At 35.7% G+C, this 18,267-nt stretch overlaps 1 protein-coding gene across 1 annotated transcript in view; it reads right to left on the bottom strand.

Moving 5' to 3' along the window:
* Positions 1 to 1,166: 1,166 nt before the first annotated feature.
* Positions 1,167 to 18,267, bottom strand: part of LOC129746239 (uncharacterized protein K04H4.2-like) — a 33,424-nt gene continuing 16,323 nt past the window's right edge. Inside the window, exon 2 of the mRNA XM_055739804.1 lies at positions 1,167 to 1,916. Coding sequence (XP_055595779.1) covers positions 1,380 to 1,916 — 537 coding nt within the window. The 3' untranslated portion in view covers positions 1,167 to 1,379. The remainder of the gene's footprint in view (positions 1,917 to 18,267) is intronic.

The raw sequence follows: 18,267 nt of genomic DNA, 5'->3' as shown, positions 1-18,267 counted from the left end.
TTTGTAATTTTTGTAATTTTTGTAATTTTTGTAATTTTTGTAATTTTTGTAATTTTTGTAATTTTTGTAATTTTTGTAATTTTTGTAATTTTTGTAATTTTTGTAATTTTGTATTTGTAATTTTTGTAATTTTTGTAATTTTTGTAATTTTTGTAATTTTTGTAATTTTTGTAATTTTTTGTAATTTTTGTAATTTTTGTAATTTTTGTAATTTTTGTAATTTTTGTAATTTTTGTAATTTTTGTAATTTTTGTAATTTTTGTAATTTTTGTAATTTTTGTAATTTTTGTAATTTTTGTAATTTTTGTAATTTTTGTAATTTTTGTAATTTTTGTAATTATTGTAATTTTTGAAATTTTTGAAATTTTTGTAATTTTTGTAATTTTGTAATTTTTGTAATTTTTGTAATTTTTGTATTTTGTAATTTTTGTAATTTTTGTAATTTTTGTAATTTTTGTAATTTTTGTAATTTTTGTAATTTTTGTAATTTTTGTAATTTTTGTAATTTTTGTAATTTTTGTAATTTTTGTAATTTTTGTAATTTTTGTAATTTTTGTAATTTTTGTAATTTTTGTAATTTTTGTAATTTTTGTAATTTTTGTAATTTTTGTAATTTTTGTAATTTTTGTAATTTTTGTAATTTTTGTAATTTTTGTAATTTTTGTAATTTTTGTAATTTTTGTAATTTTTGTAATTTTTGTAATTTTTGTAATTTTTGTAATTTTTGTAATTTTTGTAATTTTTGTAATTTTTGTAATTTTTGTAAGACGACTTCCCAAAGATCTGCCGTGATTGTTGCGCTAAAATCAAGTTAGCGATGAGCTTGTGATACCTAACAAGCCACTTCATTGTTTTCTTTTTATTTCATCTCGGTTTGGTCAATAACCGATGGCTTTTTCAAAAAGCAAAGCGATGTTCAACTCGTTTGCTTTTGTTATGGTAGAATTCATTAGAAATAATTCATGCTGTGATAAACAAATATGAGGTCCTGGAGGCGAGAGCCAAAGGAGTGGAAGTGCAAAAATAATAGATTTCTAGTTAAAAATGCCTAACGATTCTTCATATTTCATCCTCTATTTGAAGATTTTCTCAGATCTTCAGATTTTTTCAAGTACTTTTATGAACTTACATATACCCGATTGACTCCAAGGGCCTCTCTATCCGAGAGTATCAATGAATCAAGATCATAGACTTTCGAGGAATTAATTGCGATCCGGAAATATGAACTTTCAACTCCTAAATCAGGAAATTACTCAATCAAATGTGAAAATAAACTACATTTGAAAATATTTGGTTCATTTATTAAAGCAGAAAGAGAGCAATAAATAGTTTTATCACATTCTTAAAACTAGATTCTTAACGCTAGTATAGAGAGCTTGTTACATTTCGGCAGGAAGATACCATCGGGATGGTTCAGGTGACTTAGTCACTTGTTCGAAACTAGGTCTAATCTGTTCTCTAATCCACATCTCATACAAACCGATAGGCGTGACTTCGTTGGGAACTAAATTTTCATCGCACTTTCTGCTACTCTTGGAAGCAACGCCAAATTGTTTCCAAATTTGGCCGCCATTTTCGGAACAGATGATGGGAGATCCTTGAAAGTTATCACATCTGTCGCTGGATCCAGTCTTGGCAGCGCAAATCATGTCCCGAGGACATCCGGATGTTTGTTGCACCGAAAGACGATGCTTCTCCGGGACCGACTGCGGATTGTCATCATCTTCGATAACTTGTTTACTCCATCCAATAAGGAAGCAGTCAGCAGGGAGTTCTGCGGCTTGGGGCGGTCGCTGCGTTAAACATATCGTTAAGCTGATGGAGGAATTTTTGTTGAGCCTCAGCAACGCAACATTTCCATAACCAGTGGCACTGTCGTAATCTGGATGAGTCGTTATTTTCTCAACAGTGTACTCCTGCCGACGAAAAGAGACAGAAAAACAATTTGTTAAAACGATTTAAACGGATGACTACAATCAGAAAAAAAAACACAGCTCTGGCTTCGTGTAAATCAGATTTAACCTTACAACAGACATCATCAATTAAAATTGTATGGATACTTCCCCGCAGCAGAATAGGTGATGTAATTTAAACAGCTTAGAAGCTGTTGAATATCGATTAAAATGCCATCATGTTCACAAAAAAAGGCATTATTCATACATAGTTCAGAACCAGGATTGATTGGATTAGTATAGTTCATTTGATTTTATAGGAATTATTCTATTGTTACAGTTTATTTAGTAGGTTTGATCGTTATTTAAACTGGCCATCATAAATTTAATAATTCCAATAAAATATTCATTTCAAAATAGAGAATAAATAATACGAATTGAAAAACGTTTTGTTTTATTCTGGGATGTAACGAATTTTCAACCTTTTTCACCACTTAGCTAAGTATTCGAGCGATTTTTTGTTGTTGTTTCAGTAATGAAAGCTGTTTAAAATAAAACTATATCAGTTTTCTTTGATTTCTTTGATCTTTGATATGATTCTTTGATCCTGAACCATTTGACCGTTTTATTTAGTTTTCAGAACTCAGATTTCGAATCATGGATTATTGACCCTTAATCTGAAAAAACAATCTATTTAAAGATACCTACTACCATAAACACATTTTTTCATATTTCATCTCTTCAAATTCAAACAAATTATAAAATATTTAGTCATTTTCCAAACAAAGATCACCGAAATTAATCATTCTCTGAGGATCCAAGTTTAAAACAGATTTTTTTCGCTAACTTATAGGGGCTGAATAACAAATACAGGGTGACAATAAAGTTCCCGTATTTCTTGAAACTACTCACTGCAGGGAATACTGGTTAGTTATGTTTAGCAGAAATAAATACTTTTAATATCGAATGCTAAATATTCTCATTCAATTCATTCATTTATAATAGTATCAAGTGAATGTTATAAGTTATAACTTATAACTAAGTTTGAGATAAATATGATTACGTTAATCATAGATAATCCCTCTTCATCTGCTCGTGTAACACGACAAGCGAAAAAGTATACGTGAACGAAAGCAAATTAGTATTGTGTGCGTGTGTCAACAGTGGTTCAATTCTCGAAGAAAGGTGGTTGTTTCTATAGAAAAAAAAAAACAGGAATCTTTTTTAGAATCTTGGCTACCAGGTTGTACAAAAAAACACAAGAATAGCTCAAAACACCCTTCTTAGACTACCATACATTTTTCAGTAAGTGGAACATTTTTCGATAAGGCTCGTTTTTAAAACTCTTTGCAGGGTTTTCTTCATCAACGACTAAATTTTGAATACTGAGCCACCTCACCACCACCAAATGCTATGGAGAGTCAACAAAAGGAATCTTCAGCAAAAACAATCAAATTTTAAGGATGTTTCAAGGAACATTTCGAACCACGAATTCTGCAAAAACCATTGTCCATTGTCAATTAACCATTGTCATCTGTAAAAAGCTGTATTTTAAGCTTTTGAGGCTTTAGGTTGAAGAATACTCGCCTGTCAAACTCACCTAAAGAAACATTCCATACATATAATCCTTGTTGAGCTTGAGATTGCTATTAACTACGACCCCTCCTGGAAAATGGCGCAATGGTTGCACTCCGCGATTGGTTCGAGATAATGAACAGTTCGCAATGAACCAATTGAAATATTCCTGGGAGCAATCAATACAATCTCACTGTACAATTTTCAGGATCTCCTACTTTCAAATGAACCAATAACGACGCCGGCCAAGTCCGTGTAGTCGATAGAAGAAGGGAAGTGCGGCACTTGTGATGATTTGTTTTGCGGAGACCGGCTATACGCGATCTCTCCACAAATCTCACGCTGATTTTAGGGGTGGAAATGAGGCATAAAAAGTAATGTGGCCAACAGAAAACCCATGCTCCTTAATGGTTCTCAGTGAATCTCCTATAGTGTTCTTTGATGCAATACTCAAGTTACAAATTAAAAGGCCTTTCAACTAGCAAAAAACTCAAAATGAAAACTAGTTTTAAAATTTAAAATATTTTTTACCTGCAACGGAATGAGTCAATGAATCTTTCGATTTGGTAGAATAATACAAATTAATGTTTTTCAATTACATGGTGTTAAAATCTATTTATTGCGACTAGAAACTCTTTCTAGCTGGTTCGTACAGTTCCTAATAGGTAGGGTGAGTGCTCCTACTTTGGTCCTAGAGCCTACTTTAGTCCTAAAATGCCGAAAAATGTAAATAATTCATTTTGCTTGCAAAGGATAAAGATGCTGCTATGTGCACAATGAACTCTTATTCTACCTGAATCCTTCCATGCCGCTTTTTGCCATAAAAAGTCTTTCTCATAAAATTTTCAACGTTTTTAAAAATGTGCCTCCTATTCAGTGGTAAATTAGACAGCTCAATTAGTGGGGTGCGCTTTAAGAAATGAGAGGAAATAAGGGAAAATCACGTTTTTACAGTGTCCAAGCCAATATTTGAAGGGTTATTACTTTCACTGTGGAGAATATGAACCAGACTACCTATTTTTCCAAAAATAAATGAAAATCTATGGAAAACCCGGAAAATTTGTAAAGGGTCCAAATATAGGAGATTTTGACTTTGATGATCCATTTTTAGACCTAACATCACAAAAACTTTGTGTGAATACCAAACAAATCAACAAAAGTGCGAATTTTTAATTGGGGCATAATTCAGAACCAATATTGAACATTTCTTACATTTTTTGTAAGCTTTACGCAAATTAACTATAAGTTAGTAGACATATAAAAGTTTGAGCTATTTTTCTGCTGATAGAGCTGATGGGGAGAAAAAGTGTTTAAAATATTCTTGACAGAAATGTAAGTTTTTTTAGTCGTTAAAAAGCTGAAATATTTTGTATGGTAATATTTAATTAAAGATTAGACTTTTAATGAATTTGTTTATTTATTTTCGAAAAATCATATATTTTATAAGAATTTAAGATATAGGTCCAATTGAAGGTACCAGTACACTACCAAAATAGGAACAGTAGGTTCAAAGATGGAAATTTTGATCATCAATATCTATGCAAATCTTTCAATAAAGGCAAAACCTATGTTGAAAATTATCATTGAAACTTGTAGATCATTATCTTAACTATAAATAAATTTCTTTAAAGATAGAAAGCTCCCGTATGTTTATGAGAAAAGCGTGATTAAAGGGTCCAAAGTAGGGCAACTAACCCTAGTTGTTTATTAGAATGGCCCAAACGACTCGACTGCCGGCTAAAATTAATCCTTTGTCTAGTTCAAGATCTCATGCCAAATTTGGGCCAGATCGGATCACGCGAAGAGGTCGCTCAACGAGCCTGAAGTTTGTATGGGTTTTGAGACATTTAGTTTGGGTAGAAACATGGAAAACCAGTATTTCATCAATTACTTTAGTACCCCTTCGACGATTTCTTTTGAGTATGGTTTTTCTTAAAGTCCAAGTTATGACAATTATTTCATACCAAGACTGCAATTCGACTAAATTTAAGATGAAGATGTTATTAGACTTCAAAAATGGGACGACAATATGATCCATTAACAGTAATGAATACCACCCTTAAAAAAGTTAGCCCATTTTTGAAGCCTAATAACATTTTTATCTTAACTTTTATCGAAATGCAGTCTTTTGGATCAATTATTTGTCATTGTTTAAGCTTTGAGAAAAGCTGTATCCAAAATAAATCGGCCAAAGGGAACCAATGTTATTGGTGAAAAACTGGTTTTTCATGGTTCTCCCGAACAAAATGTCGCAAAATCCCATACAAACTTCAGGTTTGTTGTGCAATCCCTTCTAGTGATCCGATCCGGCCCAAATTTGGCATGAGATCTTGTACTCGACCTAGGATCAATATTATTCTGCAGCTCATAACATTTCCGAGTTTTGAACTTCTATTACAAATTTGGGGCAGTCTATTGTCTATTTTTCATTTTTTTTAAATGTAACATGTTAATGTGTATATTTTTCGTGCACAAAAAGTTAATTTTTATAAATTAAAAAATCGGCGCAGTCATCATCAATTGGCGCGTATATTATTTCTATATTATTGTAAAACAGGGTTATTGAAAAAAAGGTTTCAAAAAAAAAAAAGCAAATAAAGAGTTACAGTTACAGACTATGCCTGTCGTTGGAAGGCTACATAAAAACGGTACTGGGAGTTGCTTTTTAAAATGCGAATATGCCACAGAAGATACGCTGATAAATAAAGCTTTTTACAGCGATTTTCTAAGTCTAATAAATTGTAAGAATTTTTGAAAATATTACAACTGCATCAATATCTAAATATTGGTTTAGTTTAATCTGGCATATGGTTCCAGATTTAATTACGGTGGCTATTTCGACGATTACAGTACCGTATCGTACTCCGATAGTTTATCGATTAAAGCTACAAATGCATAATTTGTTGAAACAAAAATACAAAGGTTCGAGTTTCGGTAACTTTTTTTGTAGCTTTTAAATAGCTGTGGGGAGCTGACGCTTAGAGAAAACGTAGGCTGAACGTACTAGATAAATTAACAATTTGTAGTGAACTTTGTAAAAATTAATACTTAGTTAGCAGTGAAAAGTATCCAATTGTGTACTTGCTAACGGAATCAACAAAGATCCTAGATTGAGCATCGAGTTCCTAGAATCCGGAAGACCCCTTTTTCCCTCCATCATCGATCCATTATTGGTATCTACTCTGGTCTACTGGTTTCTTCCGACTTGAAAAAACGTTTTACTCTTGATTTTTCAATTATTTCGAAACTTTTTTTCCAAGCTTTAAATGAAAAGTTTGAAAAATAATCACGTATTTTTTGTCACACACTCCAATTCATATAATCCATTCATGTGATATAGCTCAGTTGGCAAGTCTGTTGTCTCCTGAGCCGATGTCCGCGAGTTCGAGCCCAAGAGTAAACATAGAACACAGTTGTACCGGATAGTTTTTCAATAACTGTCCGCCAACTGCAACGTTGATAAAGTCGCGAATGCTATAAAGATGGTAAAACGACTATAATCGAAACAAAAAAAAAAATATATATATATATAAGTTAGCAACCAAGCCATAGCCGAGGACCCAACATCAACAATTATGTTCCCACCGTTCCAGCATAACACGATACCGAGCGACGTGACAATTTCAACAACATCTCTATTCCCAGCAGATCGGACTTCCCGGAAACCCAGTAATAGTGCGCATTAGATTGAGGTTCTAAACTCTGTAGAGAATAGGAATAAAGTTAGTTCTAGTTTAATCTCCAAGTCGTGCAGTCGAGTTCTCCTTTTTTAAAAAGAATTCCCTGATCCATGAATTCTTAGCTGGCGCAGTCGTCCGGATATTTTTCTAAGTGTTTTTAACCGCAATCGAGCATCCGCGAGCGCATATCGTGGACTTGTGTTTTAAACCGAGAAAAATTCCGTTGAACCATAAATCGTTTCCGTGAACGTAAATCGCGAAATTAGTTAAGAGTGATAATCGTTTGTTAGGGAAATTAGGAAAACCGAGTGGACATCGGCAGTTTCAACAAGCTAGGACGTAACGTAAGTAATTTTATCTTTAACCCTAATTAACTAACAATTTTGATGACAAAGAGTAAAAAATACTAACAAGTGAGTTTTTGTTTAAATAAGTGATAGTAATAATAAAAAAAAGAGATGGAACAGTTCCAACAGCAACTTGCGTACCTAAAGCAAGAATTAGCCTCTAAAAATGAGCAAATTCATCAGCTCAAAGTCGAAGCGCAAGGTGCCGCTGAAGCTGTGCAAAACGCACGAGCCGAGTTAGCCCAAATTACGGCAGAGCAACAGGCACGCGAAAATGCCGCTGTTCAAGCAGCAGTTGCGGAAGCCCAAGCAGCAGCCGCCGAGGCAGCAGTCGCAGCCCAGGCAGCAGCTGATCAGGCTGCATCTGAACAAGCAGCAACTGCTAGTAATAACAATTATTTTGGATCAGTAAATCCCGCAGAATCTATCCTCAAAACATTACAAACCCCGCAAATTATTCGAGATTTGCCCTGTTTTGACGGAAACAAAATCAAATTGAATTCCTTCATTCGATCAATCGATAACGTAATGCCAATGATTGACAAAGTGCGTGGTACCCCAATTCATACAGTCTGGATCCAAGCCATTAGGACTAAAATCATAGGTGACGCTGATAATGTTCTCGAACTCTATGGCACGTCCTTGAGTTGGTATGAAATTAAATCCAATTTGATTACCCATTATAGTGACCGCAGGGATGAATGTTCTTTGCTTAGGGATCTGTTCGCAACCAAACAAACATCTGATGTAGAAACATTCTACAGTGATATTTCCTACATCATTTCGTCACTGGTAAACCTCCTTAACATAACAGAGCAAAATGCCCAGGTAAAAACCGCAAAGAATTTGTTATTTCAGCAAATGGGACTCAAAGTCTTTTTATCTAAACTAAAGGAACCTTAAGGACACATAATAAGAGCGCAAACTCCGAGCACCTTAAAGGAAGCCTTGAGAATGTGCATAGAAGAATCCAATTATCATTATGTGAAACCCACAGACAAATCCGATCCACCACCAATCCCGCATAAATCCCCACGAAATTTCCCAACACTTCCAATTCATAGCCCCAAATCTTTTCCAACATTTCCACCCATTCAAAACCGAAACGCTTTTCCACAGCGTCTACACTTTCCTCAAAACCCTCCAAGACAAAATTTTAACTATTTCCAAAACTTTGCACCCAAACCACAACCGTACCAGTTCAAACCATTCCAATTCAAACCAACATCCAATTCATTCAATTTCCAAAAACCTCAAAATACATTCCAATCAACCGGTAACCAATTCGGAAATAAAAACGTTTTTGCTCCAAAGTTTACTCCCCAACCTAAGCCAACACCTATGGACATTGATCCATCGTTGAGATCGCGCGCAATAAATTACATAAACAGGCCGCATTATCAAATAGAAGAATGTGAAGAAATGTACTACCCTCAGCAATTTTACCCTGATTATTGTTACGGCTATCCTACATTGGACGATTATACACAAACAAATCAACAACCACAACAATCTGATCAAATTACCAAACAACCTACAGAAGAAGCCTCACATGCATCAGCCTCAGCCACTACTAACAGTGACGAGATTGAAGATTTAAATTTTCAGACGGTCGCGTTTGCATCGCAACAAACGTAAACAACTTTGTTCCATACGTTCTAATTGAGACAACCAAAGGCCCTCTCCGATTTTTAATCGACACGGGAGCCAACAAAAATTACATAGATCCAAAACACGTGAATTACGATAATTGCAAAGTTACAACCCCATTAAATGTTCGGAACATCAGTGGAAAACACAAAATAGACAGATATGTGAAATTTAACCCGTTTCCTCAACTTGATCAAATTGAAAAATCTACATTCTATGTATTCAATTTCCATCCGTTTTTTGATGGCTTAATTGGATACGAAACATTAAAAACTTATCAAGCTAACATTTTAACGGAATCAAATGAATTAGAAATTTTCAATACAAGGATTAAGATGTATCGAAAGTATCCAGATATAAAAAATGTTATTTTAAATTCCCATGAAACTAAAATTATTGGTCTTTCTATAGAAACAAATGATGGCGATTTTTATCTTGAAAATGATTTATTTGTGCAGCAGAACGTCATTATTCATTCTGGACTGTACAATGCTAAAGACAACCAAGCTCGTGTAGTAATTACTAATTACTCTGATGAGTGTTGTAAAATAAATTTAGATCAACAACTAGTGATACCTGAAATTAATAATTTTGAAACAAGTACACCTGGTGATAAAAAATCACGATTACCAAAATCTCTTTATGAGCAAATTCGAATATCACATTTGAATAGTGATGAACGAAACAAGCTCTTAAAACTGATTCATCAGCATGAAGATGTTTTCTTCTTGGAAGGCGATAAATTGACCTTCACAAGTGCGATTAAACATAACATCATAACAAAAGATGAGTTGCCGATTCATACGAAATCGTACCGCTACCCCTTTTGTCACCGAGAAGAGGTGCAGCGTCAGATTTCGAAAATGCTCGAGCAAGGCATCATACAACATTCTAGTAGCCCATGGACGTCCCCTGTGTGGATTGTTCCTAAGAAATTGGATGCTTCTGGAATTAAAAAGTGGCGTTTGGTGATCGACTACCGTAAATTGAATGAGAAGACGGTAGACGATCGATATCCAATTCCCAATATCACCGATATTCTGGATAAGCTAGGAAGGTGTATGTATTTTACTACACTGGACTTAGCCTCTGGCTTTCATCAGGTGGAAATTGAGAAAAAGGACATTCCAAAAACCGCATTCAGTGTCGAGAATGGACACTATGAATTTCTTAGAATGCCTTTTGGGTTAAAAAATGCCCCTTCCACTTTCCAACGCGTTATGGACAATGTGCTAAGGGAGCATATTGGTGTCATCTGCTTGGTGTACATGGATGACATCATCATCTTTTCAACCAGTCTAACTGAACACATAGACAACTTAGGAAAAATCTTTGCTACACTTGAAAAATATAATTTGAAAATTCAATTAGATAAAAGCGAATTCCTTAAAAGGGAAGTTGCGTTTTTAGGGCACATCGTCACCTCCGACGGTGTTAAGCCAAACCCGGATAAAATTCAAATAATCAAAGAGTGGCCATTGCCCTCAAATGAAAAGCAATTACGTGGTTTCCTAGGCATACTAGGATACTACCGTAAATTTATAAGAGATTTCGCCAAGATAGCGAAGCCTCTTACTAACGCTCTAAGGAAAGGCGAGGAAATCAAACATTCAAAAGATTTCGTTGACGCCTTCGAGCGATGCAAAAATATTCTTTCAGGCAGCAACATTCTGCAATACCCCGACTACACTAGGCAATTTATCCTGACCACAGACGCTTCCAATTTTGCAATTGGCGCTGTGCTCTCTCAAGGGACCATTGGCAACGATAAACCCATCGCTTTTGCTTCAAGGACCCTAAACAAAAGTGAAGAAAAATACTCAGCCATAGAGAAAGAACTACTGGCTGTTGTATGGGCATGCAAATACTTTCGCCCGTATTTGTACGGCCGTAAATTTATTTTGTATACAGATCATAAGCCACTTACATACGGGCTTAATCTGAAAGATACAAACAACCGGCTAGTTCATTGGCGACTTGCTCTAGGCGAATTTGACTATGAAATCCGCTATCGACCTGGTAAACAAAACGTCGTTGCAGACAGTCTGTCGCGAGTAAACCACGAATTTAATGCCAATGAGGAAATATCATCTGACGATGCAACTGTACACTCAGCAGATACTGATGATTCGGAATTTATTCCCTGTACAGAGCGGGCAGTAAACACTTTCAATAACCAAATCGTGTTGAAGATAGGCCCAGATGCACCAGATGACTATGAGGAAATTTTTCCCCGGGTCTACAGAAGGACAATTACCAGACTTGTCTTTGGTGTTCCCGTAATTTTCTCTATGTTTAAAAACCATATGGATCTAAGAAAGACTAATTGTATTTATTGCCCTGAGAAACTATTAGGCCTTATTCAGATAGTTTACAAAAATCATTTCAATAGGGCTAAAGCATTCAAAATTTACATTTCACAAAAAATGTTAATCGACTTACAAACCGCCGAAGAACAAAACACAATAATTGAACAAACACACGAATCATCTCATAGAGGGATTTGGGAGAATAATAAACAAATTTCTAATAGATTCTTTTTCCCAAGAATGAAATTTAGAATTAGACAATTTATAAAACTTTGTGAAGTTTGCAATAAAAATAAATATGACCGCCATCCTTACAAAATTTATTTCGGAACTACACCAAATACTAAAAAGCCGTTCGAAATAATTCATATCGACATCTTTTTGAGTCAACCTTTGATATTTCTAACAGCAATAGATAAATTTTCAAGATTTGGCATAATAATTCCTATCAAATCCAGAACTATTACCGATATAAGAAAAGGGTTACTTAAACTTTTCTCGATATATGGAACACCCGGATTAATCGTTTGTGACAATGAACCCGCTTTACGCTCAGTTGAAATAAGAGGTCTAGCAAATAATATGAATGTCGAGATGCATTTCGTGCCTGCAAACCATAGTGAAAGCAATGGTATGGTCGAAAGATTTCATTCAACACTGGCTGAAATTTTTCGATGCATAAAACCCCAATATGCGGATCTAACTAACAAAGAAATTTTCCGGATAGCTTCTACGCTATACAACAATACGATTCATTCAGCAACTGGACTGAAACCCCGCGAAATCTTTTATGGAATCAAAGATGGGCACGAACGGCCTCTTAACATTAATGAAATGCTAGAGGAACGACACAAATTCTATGACGAGGTAATTTTGGCAAATGAAAAAACACAAAAGAAAAATTTAGACTACCATAACAAGGGTAGAGAAGGGAAACCTCACATAGATATTGATGACATAGTCTTTAAAAAGATTCAAGGAATCAAGCAAAAGACTAAAGAAAAGTATCAACCGACCAAAGCTATTGAAGATAAAGGAAGAGCAATCCTCGATAGGTCTGGTCGGGAGATCCATAAAGAAAATATTAAAAGACTATAAACTAATAGATTTTTATTTTCAGGATGGAACTACTCATCATCATCATTATGATTTTCCTGCCCTTATCCTTTCCCAAATTCATACAACTACACGATATAACTAACAACCCAGGAGCACTGACTCTCAGTGCAGGAGAAGGTAGAATTCTGGAAGGATATAACCGACTATTTCATACAGTCGATCTTAAAGAGTTAGGAGCTACCATTGACATTTTGGATCAAGTTATACTCAAAATTAATAGTTCGACAGGAGATTTTTCTCAAATCATTCATATTAGACTTAAGGAAGTTAAAAATGTTTATAAAACCCTTCTCCCGGATGCATACAGAAATAAACGATCAATTGAAACACTAGGCAGTGCTATAAAATTCCTCACAGGTAATTTAGACGCAGATGACTTGCGACAAATCGATTATAATATTGATGCTATTAAACGATCTGAAACCAAATTAATGAGTGAAAACAATAAACAGATTATAATTAACTTAGAGTTTCAAAATTCTCTGAAAAAATTAAGTGATGAAGTTAAAAAAACATCAGAATCTTATCCACAAGATCAACACGCAAAAAGGCTATCTAGTAACAGAAAATGCTAAAATTTCGATTCTTTTCCAGTTAGATCTTGTATTGCAAACTTTAAGAACTATAGAAAATGGAATAGCACTTGCCAAACTTAATATTGTTAACCGACAACTTTTATCAATTAATGAATTAAAAATTATTGCAGATCAATTAAAACAGGTAGATGTTAGATTGGATAGTTTAGAAGATGCGTACAATTACCTCTCCGTGACAGCATTCTACCATGGACATCATCTTATCATCAGTATTGACATCCCCAGAGTATCTCCCATCATATACGAGCGAATGATTATCGAACAATTGCCTATTCAGAACAAAACTGTTAACATCGGATACCATACAGTTCTCATTAATGCAAATATTACATTTGCTATACTGACTGAACTCGAACCAATAGCCAAAGTCTATATTTACAAAAGAAATGAACTTTCGAATATTACTAACGATTTGTGCATTGCACCTTTAGTTCGCGGACGAAGTGGAAAATGTCCCTTCAAAGAAACGCCGCCTGCTACAGAATTAAAACTCTTGACTTACGGAACACTAGTAGTCAAAGCCACACTACAAAATGTGGTTATGAGTAGCACTTGCGGTATAAACCATAAAGAACTAAAAGGAAACTATTTGATAATCTTTCACAATTGTTCAGTGATTATTCAAGACAGGCTGTTCGAAAACCTTGAACTAACCTTCAAGCATCCAGTCATTTCACCACTCGAAACATATCAAATAGATGAAACTCACCTGGAGCGATATTACAACACTTCATATTTACATGAAATGCACATCCAAAACCGACAACACCTGGAATCACTAAAATTACAGCATTTCTCATCAACTGCAGCATTCATCATTTTTGTCTCGATAATCATAACTGTTTTAGTCTATCGACAGCGTAACGCGATAACAGCATTCATTAAAGGACGCACGGGCCGTGCTTCTTTAGGGGATGGAGTAGTTAGCAACCAAGCCATAGCCGAGGACCCAACATCAACAATTATGTTCCCACCGTTCCAGCATAACACGATACCGAGCGACGTGACAATTTCAACAACATCTCTATTCCCAGCAGATCGGACTTCCCGGAATCCCAGTAATAGTGCGCATTAGATTGAGGTTCTAAACTCTGTAGAGAATAGGAATAAAGTTAGTTCTAGTTTAATCTCCAAGTCGTGCAGTCGAGTTCTCCTTTTTTAAAAAGAATTCCCTGATCCATGAATTCTTAGCTGGCGCAGTCGGTAGGATATTTTTCTAAGTGTTTTTAACCGCAATCGAGCATCCGCGAGCGCATATCGTGGACTTGTGTTTTAAACCGAGAAAAATTCCGTTGAACCATAAATCGTTTCCGTGAACGTAAATCGCGAAATTAGTTAAGAGTGAAAATCGTTTGTTAGGGAAATTAGGAAAACCGAGTGGACATCGGCAGTTTCAACAAGCTTGGACGTAACGTAAGTAATTTTATTTTTACCCCTAATTAACAATTTTGATGACAAAGTGTAAAAAATACTAACAAGTGATTTTTTGTTTAAAAAAGTGATAGTGATAATAAAAAAAAAAGATGGAACAGTTCCAACAGCAACTTGCGTACCTAAAGCAAGAATTAGCCTCTAAAAATGAGCAAATTCATCAGCTCAAAGTCGAAGCGCAAGGTGCCGCTGAAGCTGTGCAAAACGCACGAGCCGAGTTAGCCCAAATTACGGCAGAGCAACAGGCACGCGAAAATGCCGCTGTTCAAGCAGCAGTTGCGGAAGCCCAAGCAGCAGCCGCCGAGGCAGCAGTCGCAGCCCAGGCAGCAGCTGATCAGGCTGCATCTGAACAAGCAGCAACCGCTAGTAATAACAATCATTTTGGATCAGTAAATCCCGCAGAATCTATCCTCAAAACATTACAAACCCCGCAAATTATTCGAGATTTGCCCTGTTTTGACGGAAACAAAATCAAATTGAATTCCTTCATTCGATCAATCGATAATGTAATGCCAATGATTGACAAAGTGCGTGGTACCCCAATTCATACAGTCTGGATCCAAGCCATTAGGACTAAAATCATAGGTGACGCTGATAATGTTCTCGAACTCTATGGCACGTCCTTGAGTTGGTATGAAATTAAATCCAATTTGATTACCCATTATAGTGACCGCAGGGATGAATGTTCTTTGCTTAGGGATCTGTTCGCAACCAAACAAACATCTGATGTAGAAACATTCTACAGTGATATTTCCTACATCATTTCGTCACTGGTAAACCTCCTTAACATAACAGAGCAAAATGCCCAGGTAAAAACCGCAAAGAATTTGTTATTTCAGCAAATGGGACTCAAAGTCTTTTTATCTAAACTAAAGGAACCTTTAGGACACATAATAAGAGCGCAAACTCCGAGCACCTTAAAGGAAGCCTTGAGAATGTGCATAGAAGAATCCAATTATCATTATGTGAAACCCACAGACAAATCCGATCCACCACCAATCCCGCATAAATCCCCACGAAATTTCCCAACACTTCCAATTCATAGCCCCAAATCTTTTCCAACATTTCCACCCATTCAAAACCGAAACGCTTTTCCACAGCGTCTACACTTTCCTCAAAACCCTCCAAGACAAAATTTTAACTATTTCCAAAACTTTGCACCCAAACCACAACCGTACCAGTTCAAACCATTCCAATTCAAACCAACATCCAATTCATTCAATTTCCAAAAACCTCAAAATACATTCCAATCAACCGGTAACCAATTCGGAAATAAAAACGTTTTTGCTCCAAAGTTTACTCCCCAACCTAAGCCAACACCTATGGACATTGATCCATCGTTGAGATCGCGCGCAATAAATTACATAAACAGGCCGCATTATCAAATAGAAGAATGTGAAGAAATGTACTACCCTCAGCAATTTTACCCTGATTATTGTTACGGCTATCCTACATTGGACGATTATACACAAACAAATCAACAACCACAACAATCTGATCAAATTACCAAACAACCTACAGAAGAAGCCTCACATGCATCAGCCTCAGCCACTACTAACAGTGACGAGATTGAAGATTTAAATTTTCAGACGGTCGCGTTTGCATCGCAACAAACGTAAACAACTTTGTTCCATACGTTCTAATTGAGACAACCAAAGGCCCTCTCCGATTTTTAATCGACACGGGAGCCAACAAAAATTACATAGATCCAAAACACGTGAATTACGATAATTGCAAAGTTACAACCCCATTAAATGTTCGGAACATCAGTGGAAAACACAAAATAGACAGATATGTGAAATTTAACCCGTTTCCTCAACTTGATCAAATTGAAAAATCTACATTCTATGTATTCAATTTCCATCCGTTTTTTGATGGCTTAATTGGATACGAAACATTAAAAACTTATCAAGCTAACATTTTAACGGAATCAAATGAATTAGAAATTTTCAATACAAGGATTAAGATGTATCGAAAGTATCCAGATATAAAAAATGTTATTTTAAATTCCCATGAAACTAAAATTATTGGTCTTTCTATAGAAACAAATGATGGCGATTTTTATCTTGAAAATGATTTATTTGTGCAGCAGAACGTCATTATTCATTCTGGACTGTACAATGCTAAAGACAACCAAGCTCGTGTAGTAATTACTAATTACTCTGATGAGTGTTGTAAAATAAATTTAGATCAACAACTAGTGATACCTGAAATTAATAATTTTGAAACAAGTACACCTGGTGATAAAAAATCACGATTACCAAAATCTCTTTATGAGCAAATTCGAATATCACATTTGAATAGTGATGAACGAAACAAGCTCTTAAAACTGATTCATCAGCATGAAGATGTTTTCTTCTTGGAAGGCGATAAATTGACCTTCACAAGTGCGATTAAACATAACATCATAACAAAAGATGAGTTGCCGATTCATACGAAATCGTACCGCTACCCCTTTTGTCACCGAGAAGAGGTGCAGCGTCAGATTTCGAAAATGCTCGAGCAAGGCATCATACAACATTCTAGTAGCCCATGGACGTCCCCTGTGTGGATTGTTCCTAAGAAATTGGATGCTTCTGGAATTAAAAAGTGGCGTTTGGTGATCGACTACCGTAAATTGAATGAGAAGACGGTAGACGATCGATATCCAATTCCCAATATCACCGATATTCTGGATAAGCTAGGAAGGTGTATGTATTTTACTACACTGGACTTAGCCTCTGGCTTTCATCAGGTGGAAATTGAGAAAAAAGACATTCCAAAAACCGCATTCAGTGTTGAGAATGGACACTATGAATTTCTTAGAATGCCTTTTGGGTTAAAAAATGCCCCTTCCACTTTCCAACGCGTTATGGACAATGTGCTTAGGGAGCATATTGGTGTCATCTGCTTGGTGTACATGGATGACATCATCATCTTTTCAACCAGTCTAACTGAACACATAGACAACCTAGCAAAAATCTTTGCTACATTTGAAAAATATAATTTGAAAATTCAGTTAGATAAAAGCGAATTCCTTAAAAAGGAAGTTGCGTTTTTAGGGCACATCGTCACCTCCGACGGTGTTAGGCCAAACCCGGATAAAATTCAAATCATCAAAGAGTGGCCATTGCCCTCAAATGAAAAGCAATTACGTGGTTTCCTAGGCATACTAGGATACTACCGTAAATTTATAAGAGATTTCGCCAAGATAGCGAAGCCTCTTACTAACGCTCTAAGGAAAGGCGAGGAAATCAAACATTCAAAAGATTTCGTTGACGCCTTCGAGCGATGCAAAAATATTCTTTCAGGCAGCAACATTCTGCAATACCCCGACTACACTAGGCAATTTATCCTGACCACAGACGCTTCCAATTTTGCAATTGGCGCTGTGCTCTCTCAAGGGACCATTGGCAACGATAAACCCATCGCTTTTGCTTCAAGGACCCTAAACAAAAGTGAAGAAAAATACTCAGCCATAGAGAAAGAACTACTGGCTGTTGTATGGGCATGCAAATACTTTCGCCCGTATTTGTACGGCCGTAAATTTATTTTGTATACAGATCATAAGCCACTTACATACGGGCTTAATCTGAAAGATACAAACAACCGGCTAGTTCATTGGCGACTTGCTCTAGGCGAATTTGACTATGAAATCCGCTATCGACCTGGTAAACAAAACGTCGTTG

The sequence above is a fragment of the Uranotaenia lowii genome, chromosome 2, assembly GCF_029784155.1.
Source record: "Uranotaenia lowii strain MFRU-FL chromosome 2, ASM2978415v1, whole genome shotgun sequence".
Classification (NCBI taxonomy): Eukaryota; Metazoa; Arthropoda; class Insecta; order Diptera; family Culicidae; genus Uranotaenia; species Uranotaenia lowii.
The sequence above is the reverse complement of the archived record's forward strand: the minus strand, read 5'-3'. Positions and strand labels throughout refer to the sequence as shown.